Source organism: Bos grunniens, chromosome 28 (genome assembly GCF_055505025.1).
Source record: "Bos grunniens cultivar Pamir isolate PY7600 chromosome 28, Bosgru_T2T1.0, whole genome shotgun sequence".
Taxonomy (NCBI): Eukaryota; Metazoa; Chordata; class Mammalia; order Artiodactyla; family Bovidae; genus Bos; species Bos grunniens.
Window position 1 is genome coordinate 42,629,025 of NC_141192.1, and position 15,707 is coordinate 42,644,731.

The window sequence follows — 15,707 nt, forward strand, 5'->3', positions numbered from 1 at the left end:
AAGTTGGATTAAATTTAGATTTGTTTATCTTTTGTAAAAAGTGATGTGGTTAGGTATTTTCCTTTCAGCACTTAGGAGATCAGATGCACCCCCTGCTGGTAGGAAAGGAGAGGAGGTGGGGCGGGGCCTGTGCTAGGTTAGGTGCTAGGTTTGGTGATGGATTTAAAGTGAGGGGGTTGGTGGCACAAGGGTCCATATGACAAGGCCTTGAGGGAAGCTTTTGGTGGGGGTGGGATAAAAGCAGCTTTTATTAAAATGAAATCAGAAGGGCAACAGAGACAGCAAGTTGGGTGGATGTGGGGGCAAGAGTGCAGATCCATCAGAATTGCCTAGAAGAATCAGCTCTAAGGCAGAGACTCCTGAGTGTGGAAGAGAGGACGGAGAGACTGTTCTTTGTACCTTGTGAAGCTGGAATAGCCAGTGGATACACATGGACAACCCAGCCTGGACCCCTGAATGCTGGTGTCCAGTCATTCATTCATTGCTATCAGTGTTATTGTTGCCGAAGTTGCTTAAGAGTATCAAGCTTCACTGGGTTGATCCATTTCCCCATTCTCCCTAGTTGTCCCAGAACAAGTGCATTAATAAGTAGCAAAATGACCAAAAGGTAGCTTTTTCAAATCCAAAATGACCAAAAGGTAGCTTTTTCAAAACCAAGGAAAAAGACCAGGATTCTCTGAATTCTAGAACACTTGCTGCTGTGTATTGGAGGGTCCTTTGCACGATGGAGGTGACCATGAAGGGGCTTGTTCTTGCCCCTACAGTTGCTCATCCCAGTGTTCAGTGGCCTCCACGGGGCTGTAGGAAGGGTGGGTCAGAGTGGGATGAAGCAACAAGAGGGCCTACAAGTGACTCAAGTCTGAGCGGCCCTCACTTGGGGGTCTGCGTCTAAGAATAAATGATGGACTTGACAAGGGCCTCGGTGGACCCGGACAGCTGGCGTCCTTGCCCACAGGTGGCATGGTAACCAGCACTGACTGGCCCAAGTGATGCGATGCCCCAGGATGAGGAACCCTGCGAAAGCCAAGGTGGCTCTCATGTGAGAGTTAGGAGGCGGCTTTTGAGAATACTTAGCATTAACGCAGATGAACATGTTCATTCAGCAAGCACAGACTCCTGCCTTCAGGGAACCAGAACGATGGGTCCTAAACGTCCTAAAAATAAAGATGCAAACATCTGCATCCTGTGTGTCTTTTTTTTTTTTTTTAATTTCTGGGGCAGATGAATAGCCTAAGTCTAAACAGAGGGCAGGGCGAGCGACAGAGTTGTGCCTGGAAGCTGAATCCTTCAGGATATGGACACTGGTTAAGGGGTGGCCGAGGGCGGGTGAGAGGGAGCCAGGGATGTGGAGGAGCAGCCTGGAATTGCAGTTTCGGAGCTCTGAAATCCAACAACAAATCCCTTGTCCGGTAATGGCAGAGGAAGTTGGAGACGGGTGGAAAGTACGTCACTGCATTGGCATTCATCAGGGCCACCGCTGTTCCTTTTCTGTGGGTCCCCAGATGGGGACCTGAGAAGCACTAATCCTGTAGATGACGTGTAGTAACAGGCAGATGGGCAGTCTGCAGGTCGGAGTGGACAGGGGCACAGAAGGCAGCACAGATGTTCCAGGACTGGGCCATAGGTTTCATGATGACTCAGTGATGAAGACCGAGAAATCTAATTAGTTAAAATGCCCCAAGCCTTACGTGCATTGTGCTCCCCTGAGGATATCTGCTCTCATAAGAATTTAGCTTGTTAAATGTTCCTGAGTCAGCCCTTTGTGGGATGGGCTGTTTCTTATGTTACTAACACAATGCAGATGACGTTCTGGGACAAGGAGCAGGCAGCGCCTAGGGCAGCTGCTGTGAATGAGGCTCAGTGTGGAAACAGGTGCCTGGAAAAGGTCTCTAGAACAAAGTGTGCTGACATAATCCAGCATGGGTTACACTTGTGCTGGTGTTAATTGTCACAGATGGCATCCAGGTCTCCTGGGAACCTGCATAAATTGAGAAGGCTTGGTAGAATCACATTGATTTGTTTTGCTCATTTTAACTTGTGTCTTTTCAGTAAAAGGTATAGTCTTTGTGGCTCAGAATTCCATTTCATGTTCCCTTCCAATGAGAGAACCAGCTTATTTCATGAACTGGTAGGCTATCTGTGTCCTTACCTGTCTGTTTGAGCTCTCAAAATCAAACTTATGTGGTTTAAAGTCAGGACTTTGTAGAAGTAAGTGTTCCAAGTGTTCCAAGTGTTCCAGAAAGTGTTCCAAGGAGCAAAGGACCACACCCCTACCCTGTCCTTACCAGTCAGCATTCCACATTCACCTCTCCCCAGCCAAAAGTCAAGTGCCTGCCTCCCTGAGTTGTCACACTCTTCCTTAGGACTTAAAGACTCATGAGACCTTCTTTAGAGAGCTGCTTGCAGGAGGCAGGTTAGCCAGGGCAGGGTGGCCCTGACCTCCAACTGCAGGGCTGGTGGCCCTTCATCATTTGAAATCTTTGATACATGACAGACACCCCACTGTTTCATGGCTTGAAACGTTTATTTCTTTGCTCCTGATTCTGTGGGCCAGTGGTCTGGGCAGGGCTCAGCCAGACTGTTTTTCTGCTGGCCTTTCCATGGACCTGTTACCAGACAGCAGCTGGGAACCTGCTGCTTGAGGATAGCCTCTCTTCCATTTTCGGTTGGGGCCACATGTATCCAGTGAGCTACATGATAGCTGAAGAGTTCCCCTGGGTGAGAGTGCAAGCCGACAAGGCCCTCCTAGGCTTAGGCTTAGGTATCGAAAGTGTATCAAAGTGTCCCCCCTGCTTTGTTCTGCTGGTCTAATTGAGGCCTAGTCCAACTCAGGTTTGGGGTTTGAGGACATATATTGCAGCTTCTGATGGAGAGTTGCAGAGAATTTGTGTCGTTTTGAATCTAAGACTCCATGTTCTGACAGCCCTAACACTAGATCATTTCATTTGATTGTCAATCATCCACTGATTTTTAAAATTTTTATTTTTAAATTTTAATTGTTATAAAATATACCATATACACAATGGAGTATTACTCAGCCATTAAAAAGAATTCATTTGAATCAGTTCTAATGAGATGGATGAAACTGGAGCCTGTTATACAGAGTGAAGTAAGCCAGAAAGAAAAACACCAATACAGTATACTAACACATATATATGGAATTTAGAAAGATGGTAACAATAACCCTGCATACGAGACAGCAAAAGAGACATTGATGTATAGAACAATCTTATGGACTCTGGGAGAGGGAGAGGGTGGGAAGATTTGGGAGAATGGCATTGAAACATGTATACTATCATGTATGAAACAAGTCGCCAGTCCAGGTTTGATGCACGATACTGGATGCTTGGGGCTGGTGCACTGGGACGACCCAGAGGGATGGTATGGGGAGGGAGGAGGGTTCAGGATGGGGAACACATGTATACCTGTGGCGGATTCATTTCGATATTTGGCAAAACCAATACAATGTTGTAAAGTTTAAAAATAAAATAAAATTAAAAAATAAAGTGGGGCTCAGATGGGAGTCGTGAGCTCTGAACACATGTGACGTGGTGCTTAAATATGTTGGCTTTGGAGATGGGGGTCCAGGTTTGAACCCAGCCTCTGTAACCCACTAGCTATGTGACCTGAGCATACACTTAACCTCCTGAGGCCTCATTTATAAAACAAGCATGTTAATATTAGCTATATCAGTGAACATTTGTGCCTTGAAGTAATAAGCACTCAATAAATCGTTACTGCTGTTGTTGCTATTAATTAAAAAAAAAATACACCTAACATGAAACGTACCATCTTAACCATTTGTGAGTGTGCACTGTTGTGCAGCCATTGCCACAGTCCATCTCCAGAAGTCTGTCATCTTCTTAAACTGAAACTCTATTCCCTATAAAGAGAAACCCCCTTCCCCCTCCTCCAGCACCTGGTAACATCCTTCTACTTCCTGTCTCTATGACACCATTCATTGATTTTTCAAAAATTCAGTAGACATTGATTATACATCTACTTTGGGTCAGACATTATGCTTAAACTCAGAGATGAGTAATCACTTGCTCTCAGAAAACAGCCCAGTGAGGGGATGAGTGCATTTGGGGACAGGAAGACAGCTTTAGGCACACAACCACTCCTTCAGTTATTTTCCCTCGTGCAGTTAACACATATCTACATGCACATTGGTAGATATGATCTCATGCCTTCTGCAGCTGTTCACTTCAGCAGACGTTTTTTCCCCATTTTCTTTTTTTGGCCATGCCACACGGCATGTGGGATCTTAACTCCCTGACCAGGGGTCCAACCCATGCCCCCTGCATTGAAAGCGCAAAGTCTTAACCATTAGACCACCACTTCTGCAGACATTTAGTGACTGCCACTCAGGGCCTAGCTCTTTCTCGGCTCTGACTGCAGAAAGGAGGACTTCCCTGGTGGCCCAGTGTCTAAGACTCTACTTTCAATTCAGGTGGCACAGGTTGGATCCCTGGTCAGCAGCCACCAAGAGATTAGCTGAGGCTGGGGTACGCCTGACCCGAGGTCATGACTGTCTGGCACAGAGTTAATCTCAGGGATTTGGGATTTCTTCCCAATTTTTGCACCTCTGCCTAGGCTCCTTCCTTGAGGCCAGCTTGTGGCAGAGGACTCTGCAGAGACCTGCCGAGGATGGACAAGCTAGTGTCATCTGTCCCTGAGAGGCAGCTCTGGTCAGGAGAGGCCTTAATGCTGGGCAAGCACAGTTGATCTTCTGAAAGGTTGTTGCTGAACCACAGAAAAGACACTGGATTCTTGGCCTCCGGAGGAGAAGAATTCAGTCTGGGGCCAGAGATGAGGCTTGATCACTCAGAGCTTTTGTGTAATGAAGTTTTATTAAAGTATAAAGGAGATAGAGAAAGCTTCTGACATAGGCATCAGAAGGGGGCAGAAAGAGTACCCCCTTGCTAGTGTTAGCCATGGAGTTATATACTCTCTAATAGTTATTACAGTATATCAAAAGAATGTCTGGAGGTTATAAAGACCTCACTAGACCTACTCCCACAATTTACACCTTAAGATAACAGGATTAGCCAGAAGGTTTTTTCCAGAGACTGTCCTCAAACAGGATACATTATTGTTATATAATCCTAAGGAATATAGAGGGACAAAAAAGTTTGTCCTTTCTTCCTCCTTGAGAATTCCAGACCCCTGTCTCCTTGGGGACCCCTAGACTTCTTATCAACCTGCCTGGGAAATGACTGTCTCACTTCCTTGGCTCCTGCTCAGTCTTCTAGCCAGCCCTCCCCTCCTGGGTCGCTTCCTTCGTAGACTGTGCCAGGCCTGGGGCCTCTGTTGCTCTGACATCTTCCCCATGGAAAGGAGAGGCTCAGAGGCAGAAGTGCCTGTCGCAGCCGGTGAGGTGCTCTTGGTCGTCATGTTCCCCCTCATCTGTCAGCCTCGCAGGTGTGGTGGCGCAGAGGGGGCCTGGAGGGCCTCACGGTGGATTCCTGTCTCATGCTCCTGAGGTTTCAAGAGGAAAACACTCAGCCTTGGAATGTTCCACAGAGGGGAGGAGAGGATTCTTGGCATTCCTAGTCCCTCTGGGCTGGGGAGTTTAGAGGAGACTCCTACAGCAGCAGGTCAGGCCCTGGCGCTGGGGAGCTGGACTCTGGGGACCCCACCCCCACCGTGCTTTCCTCCCCCAGGCTGTCTGGAATTTTCCTCTGTCTGCCCGAGTTCTTCCCCTGAGGTTCAGCTGCCTCACTGGGGACAGTAAGTAAGCTGGGTGGGAATCAGCTCCTTGATCTCTAACAGTCAGCACAGACCATGCCCACAGTAGGGAGGCCTCCTAGCCCCTCTTCAGGAGGAGAAGTAAATGCCCGGGCACAAAAGCATCTCCATACACTGAGATCGGGGAATTGCAGGCACGTTCAAGTCTTCCACCCCGGGAGGTCAGTGTCACTGCTCCTGGTGTGGGCCAGGACAGTGGGGCTCAGAGAAGGCCGTAACTGGCAGGCAGGGGGAATCAATGAAGAGAGATTGGAGCTTGGATCTGCCTGTGGCTTGCAGGCATCTCCTGCCCACGGGGGACAGAAGGGTGTTCCATCAGGTTATCCGTACATGGACGGTTCCCTGGATTCCCAGTTATGACTCTGCCTGGCTCTCCCTTTTCACTGCCAGCCCTAAGTTTCTGAGAAACAGGGGGCCATGGAGCCGTACCATCCCCCCATAACAGCAACACTCCTGCTTGCAGCCCCTTTCTGAGACCCCCGTCTCTTCCCTGCAGTGAAGTCTCCTTCCCTGATGTCCCTGCCTCTCACTTACCTTCCTGAGATCCAGAGCGGACCTGTGGTCCCCTGCTCTTGACCTTTCCATTCTCTCATGGGTGCAGTAACCTGTCAGCCCCTTCAACCCAGGGCCCAGCCTGCTTCTTTGATCCCAAGGGTCCTTCCTGCTGGTCTCTCCTGCAGCCCTGAGCCCCGCTCCACAGACCCGATGTCTCCTGCCTCCTTGCCTGGTCCACCCCGCCTCTGCCCTCAGCCTGCCCAGCCCCACTGCCTTCCCCATGCAGGTCCAACCCGCCCGCAGGCCCAGAGCAGATCCTGTTCCTTATGGTTTGCCCAGTCATCTCAGCAGCCTGGCATCTCCCACAGGCCCCTGATCTGTGGTGAGCACCTTGGAGGCATTTCCTTGACAAATCCCTACAATGCACCCTTTTACCAATGAGGAAACTGAAGGCTGAGTGAGGTGTGTGGGCTGGACGTCCGAGCCCAGACCGTACCCTTCACCCTGAGCTGTGGCCATCCCCCTCCTTTGTCCCCTCTGAGGAGCACCGCACTGGACGGGCACGCATTCGTGCTGTTGGTACTGGTCTTTGCTGGGGCATCTTATCCCTGTGAGGCGACAAGGCCTGGAGGGCAGAGGCTGCTCTTCCCATGACCTGATGACTACAGCTCCTCACACTCGCCTCCTCTTGGGCATCTGTGGGGTTTTCTCCAAGCTCTCGTTGCCATGGAGCCCAACAGCTGGGTGGAATGGAGCTGAACTCCCTATTGTCTGCCTGGCTCCCTGGGGAAAACACCCAGGGTCTCGGGATCAGGGGTGAGTGGTCCCAGGCTCTATCCGCCAGGCCCCACTTGCCTGAAGGGTCTGACACCCCCAGTCTCAGTGGCTAGGCCTTGCTGTCTCTTCTCCAGGTTGTCATTCTGCTAATTTTGAGATTCTAAGTTTTTAGTATCTTCCCCTCTTCTTCCTCTTCCTTCTTTGGAGGGGGAGGTAGGGAGGATAAATGTTAAATGGTTTGTGAATTTATGAGGATTTGCTCTAGTAAACTATTATATTTTCTAACAATGTTTCTACAGCCTTTGTCTCAACGGTTTAGATCTGCTGCAGGCTGCCAAGCCAAACAGTTAGTTTTGGCTGCCTGCACCCTCCTTTACTGAAATATTACACATTCCTCTCCAGTGAGTGGGACGTAAAAATAGAGCCTGGGCTCGGTTGTGGTCTTTCTGTTTTTAGAATAGACGTGGCCAGCTGAGACCCAGGTCCCCCATGGGCGGCTGACACCCAGGCTTGGCCCAGCTGGCCTGAGCCCCCCGGGTGCACAGCCCTGGGCTCTCGCCATCACCTGGGCAGTTGCAGGTGGGGTCCTCAGCATCAGTGTGAGGGGAGGGGGCTTCCTGAGTACTCCCACCTCTCCCGTCTCAGCCCTCTGTGTGAGACTGTGGGCTTGAGTACCCCCATGGGGTACTTGCTGTCTGAGTCGGGATCTGTTGACCTTGGGCTGCTTTTTACATGAGGCACCCCATTGCTGGACCCAGTTCAATGTGGCTACCGGGTTCCTGAGAGCTCTTCCTCTGCACCTGGAGAAACTGACTTTTTTCCAGGATGGAGAACATCGCACGAGAGCTCCCTGACTTTCTAGCATTCATCCCAGGCCCTGGAGGTGGTCCCCCTGTTGGCCTGCCAGGTCCGAGGCTGGGCTGTCCCCTCCTTCTCACTGATCGGCTCCAGTGTCAGAAGACCCCCTTTCCTAGCCTCAGGGGTGTGGGGAAAGATGAGGTCAGAGATCTCGCAGGGAGCCTACGGGACAGCACAGTGGCTACACCATGTCCCTGCAGGGAGTGTCTTACTCAGACTGCACGCCTGATAGTGGGCCAGGATGGGGCTCCAGAGTCTCACTCACTTCTGGGCACAGACACTGTCTGTGTGTCCCAGCTGCAGGCACTTGGTTTATGCCCCTGGTGGCCAGAGGAAGGCGGGAGGGCGCCAGTGCCCAGAGGGCGATACTGACCTCCCCCAGGGAGCTGAGATACCTCTGACCAGGCAGAAGAGGAGCAGAGCCCAGTAGCCTGCATTTATTGAGCACTTACTATGTGCCAAGTCTGGTTCTAAAACAACAGTCTAGGGAGGTAAGGATAATCATTACTCCGTTTTTACTGGAGAAGAAAAGAGCCCAGTTTTGGGTTGGGTCATTTGTGTGTTTGCCCTTTACTGAGAGGAGCAGGTTCCGGGAAGAAGGTGGTTGTGGCTCTGGTTTTGAGCCGGTGAGCAGAAGGCTCTTCTAAAGTGGACCCAGGGCCTGGGGCTTGTCCCAGGAGAAAGCGCAGGAGACAGGCCAGGCTGAGTCCTGGTCTGGGAGGGAAGGACTGCCCAGGGCGCTGGAGTCATGGAGCAAAAGCAAGGACACTTCCTCTAAAGCACAAAGGGAGCTGCAGTGCAGATGCTGCTTCTGTGTGACCCGGACAACAGTGTCTTTGAAAATGACCAGGAGCCATTTTTCACTGTGTCCTGGTCCAGTTTTGCTGGTATTCTGGGGTCTTGGAGCCTAGCAAGATGAACTGTAGTTAGGGAAAAAAGGCCCTCCGTCCCTCTTCTTTTTCCTTCCCCGCCCCTTCCCAACAGGCACGTGTTACTTTCTTTTTTATCTTACTGTTACTTTTGTCTGCGCTGAGTGCTCTTTTCTGCACCGGCTTTCTCTAGCTGTGGCGGGTGGTGGGCTACCCTTTGTTGTGGTGTGCCAGCCTGCATGGCAGTGGCTTCTCTCGTGGAGCACAGGCTCGAGGCACCTGGACTTGACTAGTTGTGGTGCACAGGCTCAGCTGCCCTGTGGCATGTGGAATCTTCCCCGACCAGGGATTGAACCCATGTTCCCTGCATTGGCAGGCGGATTCTTATCGACTACACCACCAGGAAGTCCCCAGGCATGTGTTTTCAACACAAACCACAAACCTTTGCCTTCTGGGGCAAGAAGTAGGAAAGAAAGAGACCCTTACCAGTGTAGCTGATCGAGGAAGACTGTTTCTTAAAAGGGGGCTATAGAATCATAATTCTCTTTGCAGAATGGAAAACAACAAATGCCTGGTTAAAAAAAAAAAAAAAAGACTTAGAAGCTGAATTATATTAGAACTTTATTTCTTCTGTAAGTTCTTATTTTTCCCATTTTTACCTTAGAGTGCCCCAAACCAGGTAGCCACCCCAATTCAGCATGGCCCCCTCTTCTACCCAGATGTCACCCTCCCCAGAGGAGCTGTCACGAGGGCTCTGGAGGCCCAAGGAGCCACGGAAGCCTCCGTGGTTGTGTTGCAGTTTGTCACTTCCAGCTCAGTGCTGCTTGGTTGTCCTGATGGAGGGCCTGAAGCGGCCCTGGAGCCACTGCAACTATCCCCAGGGTCCTTGCCTTGGCCTACTGCTGCCCTCTGTATAGACTTGTGTTCAGCCCAGGCTTCTGGGGGCTTCTTCCCACTGGAGAAATGTTGATCCTAAAAAAGCCTAAAGTTTGATGAACTGCTCAGTGTAAGTACCTTTTCTTACCCAACAATTTCCAGATCATTCTCAACTCAGTTCTCTCAGTCTCAATTCCAAGCAAATTTTTTTTTTTAGCACTTTGCATATTTAAAGAACTCATCATCTCTATGTCCACATTCTCCCTATATTTTATTGTGGAATTTGGAAATATGTGGGCTTCCCAAGTGGTTCAGCGGTAAAGAATCTGCCTGCAATGTAGGAGACGCACGTTCACTCCCTGGGTTGAGAAGATTCCCTGGAGAAGGAAATGACAACCCACTCCAGTATTCTTGCCTGGAAAATCCCATGAACAGAGGAGCCTGGTGGGCTACAGTCCATGGGGTCTCAAAAAGTTGGACATGACTGAGCAACTGAGCACGCACACATGGAAATGTGGAGTATTTGAGAATGATTCCCTCAGAAACCTAAAAATCAGATTAGGTTGCTGACATACAGAAATCCTGCTGTATATGAGGATCTCTGGTGTTTATAAAGACATTGTCCATGGCAGCCACTGGCTTTTTATACATGATGTGATGCCCAGCATAGCTGCAAGCCTAGAATCACTTGCTCCAGATTGGAAACCCAGCCACACAATCTCTTAATGGACTATCTCTTAATCTCTTATGTGACCTAGGACAATTCACTCGTTTGCTCCAAACCTCCATTTTTCTCCTTTGTAGAATAAAAACTTTTTAGATGAAAAACCCATCAAGAAAGGAAACTGTCTGGTGCGCTGAGTGCACTCAGAATCTGCATTTGTTCGGAGCCCCAGTACCTGAGCTTTGATGTCGTTTCTTGGGTTTTATATCTTATAACCCTGAGCTTCAGTGCAGCCTGTGCTTGTAGCTAGAGTTCCTTGTGGCCTCATCATCTCAAAGGGTGTCCCTCTAGCTATCAGAATCTGGGGTTTGAGGAAAAGTCTCAGCCAAATAGAACATATGCAGCTCCCTGGGCTCAGGTCTCCAGCTTCTGTGGGAAAAGCAGTATTTCCATCCTTGTCCTGACAAACATGTTGCAGTGGTGAGACTCCTGGGAGAGTGCTGTTTATAAAAAGTAGATTGGAATCACCATTTATTAAGTGAAGGTGTATGTATTAAAGTAACAGAGAACCATGTTTTAATAGGGAACTGGTGGCTGCAATAGCTACCCTGATATATAGTGAACAGCATTAAAAATTGGGGCAGCCCCTGGCAAACATTTGGTATGCACCCAAAATCATGATAGAAGAAAGGTTTAAACCTGCTGAAGTCTGATATTTCACTTCTGGAAATCTGTCTGACTAAATGAACTCCAAATGGGGAGCGCTATATACAAGAAGATGTTCATGGCAGCCTTAATTATAACAACAAAAATTAGAAGTAGCCAATTGTCTGATAAGAAGAAAGTGGGAAAGTAGATGGTGGGACAGCCACTGAATGAAATATCTTATGCCCTTTAAAACGAATGGTTACAAAGCCCACACCCCACCATTGATGATGGTGCTAAGTGAAAAAACAATACCCAAATTATATGCATAGCAGAACTGCAATGTCATGAAACACATATCTGAAGAAGATTACATGAAAATACAAAAAGAAATAGAGATTATGGGAAGAGGGAAAGTTTATGAATGTTTTTTTCTAACTCCCCAAATTTTAGCGTATAGTTTTAATACTTTTATTATTTTTCTTTTATTTATTTGGCTGAGACAGGTCTTAGTTGCGGCATGTGGAGTCTTTTTAGTTGTAGCCTGTGGGATCTAGTTCCCTGACCAGGGATTGAATCCAGACACTGGGAACTTGGTGTCCTGGCCACTAGACCATCAGGGAAGTCCTGATACCTTTATTTTAAAAAGAAGAAGAAGAAGGGAATGTATTCGAGAGTAGCAGTAGAGAGGAAGGGGGGAATGTTCCAGATGGATTTTAGAGCCATTGAGGCAGCAGATTGCTTGCTCTGTAGGACTTGGGAACAGCCTCCAGGGTGCACTACTGTCAGAGGGGTTAGATTTCCACCCAGTGATTTGTTGGTCATACAGCTCAACCTTGGCCTTCCCAGGTGGTGTGGTGGTAAAGAACCCGCCTGCCAGTGCAGGAAACTCAAGAGATGTGGCTTCTGTCCCTGGGTTGGGAAGATCCCCTGGAGGAGGAAATGGCAACCCACTCCAGTATTCTTGCCTGGGAAATCCCACAGACAGAGGAGCCTGGTGGGCTAGAGTCCATGGGGTTGCAAAGAGCTGGACGCAACTAATTATGCCCAGCTCAGTCCTACTGCTTTTAGTGGTTAGCCATATCAGAATAAGGCAGTGTCTGGGGGGCACTTGGATGTGGGGTATGGCCTTGCCCTCGGGCGTTCCCCACCTAACAGGACCAGGATCGGCTGAGAGCAGCAGGGCAACGCTGAGGAGAGCACGCCTGTCTTGTCAGCAGATGCCACAGGCTGGGGGCCTCCAGTAACAGATGTTCACTCCCCACAGTTCTGGGGCTAGGGGTCCAAGGTCACAGTGCCAGCAGGTTGGTCCTGGAGAGACTCCTCTTCCTGATTTGCAGACGGCCGTCTTCTCGCTGTGTCCTTAGCCGGTAGAGAGCGAGCATCTCTCTGTCTCTTCTTATAAGGGCACTAATCCTGTCATGAGGGCTCAACCCTCATGACCTCACCTAAACCTCTTAAAGGCTTTGTCTCCAAATACTAACTTTGGAAGTTAGGCCTTCAACTTAGGAATTTGAGGCACACAAACCTGCAGTCCTTAGCAGGCATGAAGGCAGAGTGTGGGACGGAGGGGCGTGGGGGGTGGTGAAATCTTTGTAGCTGCACTGAGGCCTGCCTTTGACTTTCTTGGTTTAGTCCAGGAAAGCAGGGTCCGACTGCTGGATTTTTTTTCACCCTTGCCGGCTGTCATCGATCAGGAAGGAAGAGGCCTGTGAGGTGGGGACTTGGTTTTGGGTCTGGATCCTCACTACAGTGCACTTATGCTGACCGTGTGCCCTTCCTTGTTGTTGCCAAGGGGACAGTCACCCTCCTCAGGAAGGTGTGGGAATCTCTTTTGACGAGCCAGGTGGGTGATCCGCTCACCAAGCAGAGGCCTTAGTCGTCAGTCAGAGGCAGGAGTCTCAGATGTTTGTAGCATCCAGAGTGAAGGGCCTTGCTCTCAAAGCTTCTGCCGTGTCTCAGGGATGTGATGGCAGTCCTGGAAATCACTACTGAGGACAGACAGACGGTTCCAGCAGAGGGACAGCAGGTGGTCGGTTGCTCCTGGAGAGATGTTTGGGCTGGCACATCCATTCTGTTGACTGAAAGTGTTGCTGTACTTCTCCCTTCCCCCCATCCCGCTAGAGTCAGATGGAGTTCAGCATCTCCTCCTTATCCATCCAAGAGCCGAGCTGCAGCACCGCTGGTGAGCCCAGGCCACCATCCAAAGCTCCTCAGGGTTCGCAGGCCCTCAGGGCCCCACAGGGCGGCAAGTCCTCCAGCCTGGATGCCCTGGGTCCTGCCTGGAAGGAAGAGGAAGCGTCCTTCTGGAAGATCAACGCAGAGCGGTCCCGCGGGGAGGGCCCCGAGGCGGAGTTCCAGTCGCTGACCCCCAGCCAGATCAAATCTATGGAGAAAGGGGAGAAGGTCCTGCCAGGCTGTTACCGGCAGGAGCCCGCGCCAAGGGCCAGGGAGGCGAAGGCGGAGAAGCCTAGCCCCCTCCGCCAGGAGCAGCGGGCGGCTCCCAGTGTCAGCACGGAGTGCGAGAGGCCCCAGCCCGCCCAGGCCTGCGCCAGCCCCCCAAGCGAAGCCGGCCCCTCTGGGCCCATGGGAAAGCCCGTCTCTCCCGAGGTCATGGAGGCTGTGGAGGACATGGAGGATGCTCTGTTCCTGGAACCCGTGCCTGTACAGGTGGGTGTCTGGCTTCAGCCAGGGTCTCCTTGCTGAAGGGACGAGGGCTGCCTCACAGGGAGGAGGTGGGCAGGTGGGCCACAGATGTCCATGCCTCCTCCTTCCTCTGCCATCCCTCGGCGGCCTGCTGGGTTGTCACTCAGCTCCGCAATCAACAGACATGCAGGAAACGTGTTCAGTGAGCCTGTCTGGGTGCCGTGACTTGTCTGCCTGCTGTGTGGTTGTGTCTGAGATGCCCCCTGCCCTTCCCTGCTTGTGTGAGGGCAGGTGATGAAAGATCGTGGGGGCAGTGAGCAGAGGACTCAAGGGGGAAGCTGGCAGTGTGGGTGGGGTTTGAATGCCAGCTCCACGCAGGGGCCTGGGAGGCTTGCTCTGTGGGTGAGGAATGGAGCTGCAGGTGTCCTGAGGGCACATGGGGAAGCAGGCAGGACCCCCAAACCTCCACCAGGAGCAGCTGTGCTTGTTTGCAGATCACAGGAGACTGGCTTCGGTAGTGATGGGCAGCTTCTCGTTTCCAAGCAAAACAGAGTTAGGTGTCCCAAATGGAGTCCTAAGGAAAGGACTTCTTTCTGGGGATGCAGGAGAAGGAAAAGAAAGATCTGAGAGGCTCACTGCCGAGGTGCAGTGAGTTGTGAAGAAAGGGCCCTGCAAGAGAACAGGCAGTGCCAGTGGCTTCTCCATGTTTTCCCAGTGTTGTGGAGCACAGACGTCTAAGCTGCTCTTCATTACTTGAGAAAATTCAGCAAAGAGAAAAGGAAATATTTGGTTAGGACTTTAAACAGAGCTAGTGCTGAAGGATCACACTAAAATCCAAAATAAATAAGTGTGTGTGTGCGCACGCGTGCCCATGTGCGCACGGTAAGTCGCTTCAGTCGTGTCTGACTCTTTGCAACCTCATGGACTGTAGCCCGCCAGGCTCCTCTGTCCATGGGATTCTCCAGGCAAGAATACTGGAGTGGGTTGCCATGCCTTCCTCCAGGGGATCTTTCCGACCCAAGGACTGAACCCACGTCTCCTGTGGCTCCTGCATTGCAGGCGGATTCTTTACTGCTGAGCCACCAGGGAAGCCCAAATAAACAGGTAGTGGTATTTCAGAAGGAGGCTGTGGTTTTGAGACATTGTTTTATAATGAACAAAGAGATACTTGGACAAGGCATGTCTGAGAACCGTGTCTGGGGGAGGATGGTGGCCTACTCGTGGACCTGGGTGAGGCAATGAGCAAGGCTTTGTTCATGGAGATGGATGGCACTTCCCAGAGCTTTACTGCTTCCTGACCTTCAGAGCTTTTCTGGATGCGCTGCAGTGCTTGCTTAGCTCTAGGGAGGCGCAGGGAGGACAGCCATGGGGTGATGCGGGCCCCCGGGTCCCTGAGGAGCACCGCCTTGTGATGCTGGCCCTGAGGCTGGCTTCCTGCCCAGTGGCTCCCTCTCACAGACTCAGGCAGCCCACTGCTCTCTTGAGTCTGCAGTGGGGTCTTCCTCTGAGGGAAGCATTTATATAAGATATGTGAGAATCTTAATTGTAAAGAGATGCAGGAAAGTGTTTGTGTAGGGGCTGGGGTGGAATGTGGGACAGAGCCCATGAAATCCTCTGAAAGAACTGATTTGTGAGGGCAGAGCAGAGTGAAATGCTGCTGCACTGAGAACACTGGTAGGAAACCAGGAAAAGGAACGTATGCCTGAGCCCCTTTGGCTTTTCAAGCTCTGGCTCAGTCTGAGGGGCAGCAAAGGCCTGAGATGTGCCTCAGGGGGGCTGCTTAGCCCATTGTCTTCGTTGCCTCTGTGGCGGGGCCTTCCATCAGCAGCATGTGGAGGGCACAGACTCAAGGCTCCCTTGCCCAGGAAGGCTGCAGCCACCAGGTAAACATGTACTTGTGTTAGACCCAGCAGGAGGGCCTCTCAGGTGGCTGGCGGAAGGCTGTGGAAGTGTGTCTGAGTCAGCTCACAGATGGCCCTTAAACCAACCCCATGTCTGTAAGTGGCAGTCTGTGACCTGAGGAATGGTCCTGGGTCGGGGAAAATCACTCCAGAACCTGCCACATAATCTGAAAGAAAGAAGTTTTATATCCTTTCTCTGTATTTTTCACTCCCTCAACTTGGCGA

The 15,707-nt window shown here is 50.8% G+C and overlaps 1 protein-coding gene and 1 long non-coding RNA gene across 2 annotated transcripts in view; both read left to right on the top strand.

Moving 5' to 3' along the window:
• Nucleotides 1-15,707, top strand: part of C28H1orf198 (chromosome 28 C1orf198 homolog) — a 35,021-nt gene that overhangs the window by 15,901 nt on the left and 3,413 nt on the right. The window contains exon 3 of the mRNA XM_086381333.1: nucleotides 13,060-13,605. Coding sequence (XP_086237459.1) covers nucleotides 13,060-13,605 — 546 coding nt within the window. The remainder of the gene's footprint in view (nucleotides 1-13,059; nucleotides 13,606-15,707) is intronic.
• LOC147343214 (uncharacterized) lies at nucleotides 5-11,583 on the top strand. Its single transcript, XR_015156624.1, has 2 exons — nucleotides 5-607; nucleotides 639-11,583. It is a non-coding gene; the product is annotated as an uncharacterized LOC147343214 (long non-coding RNA).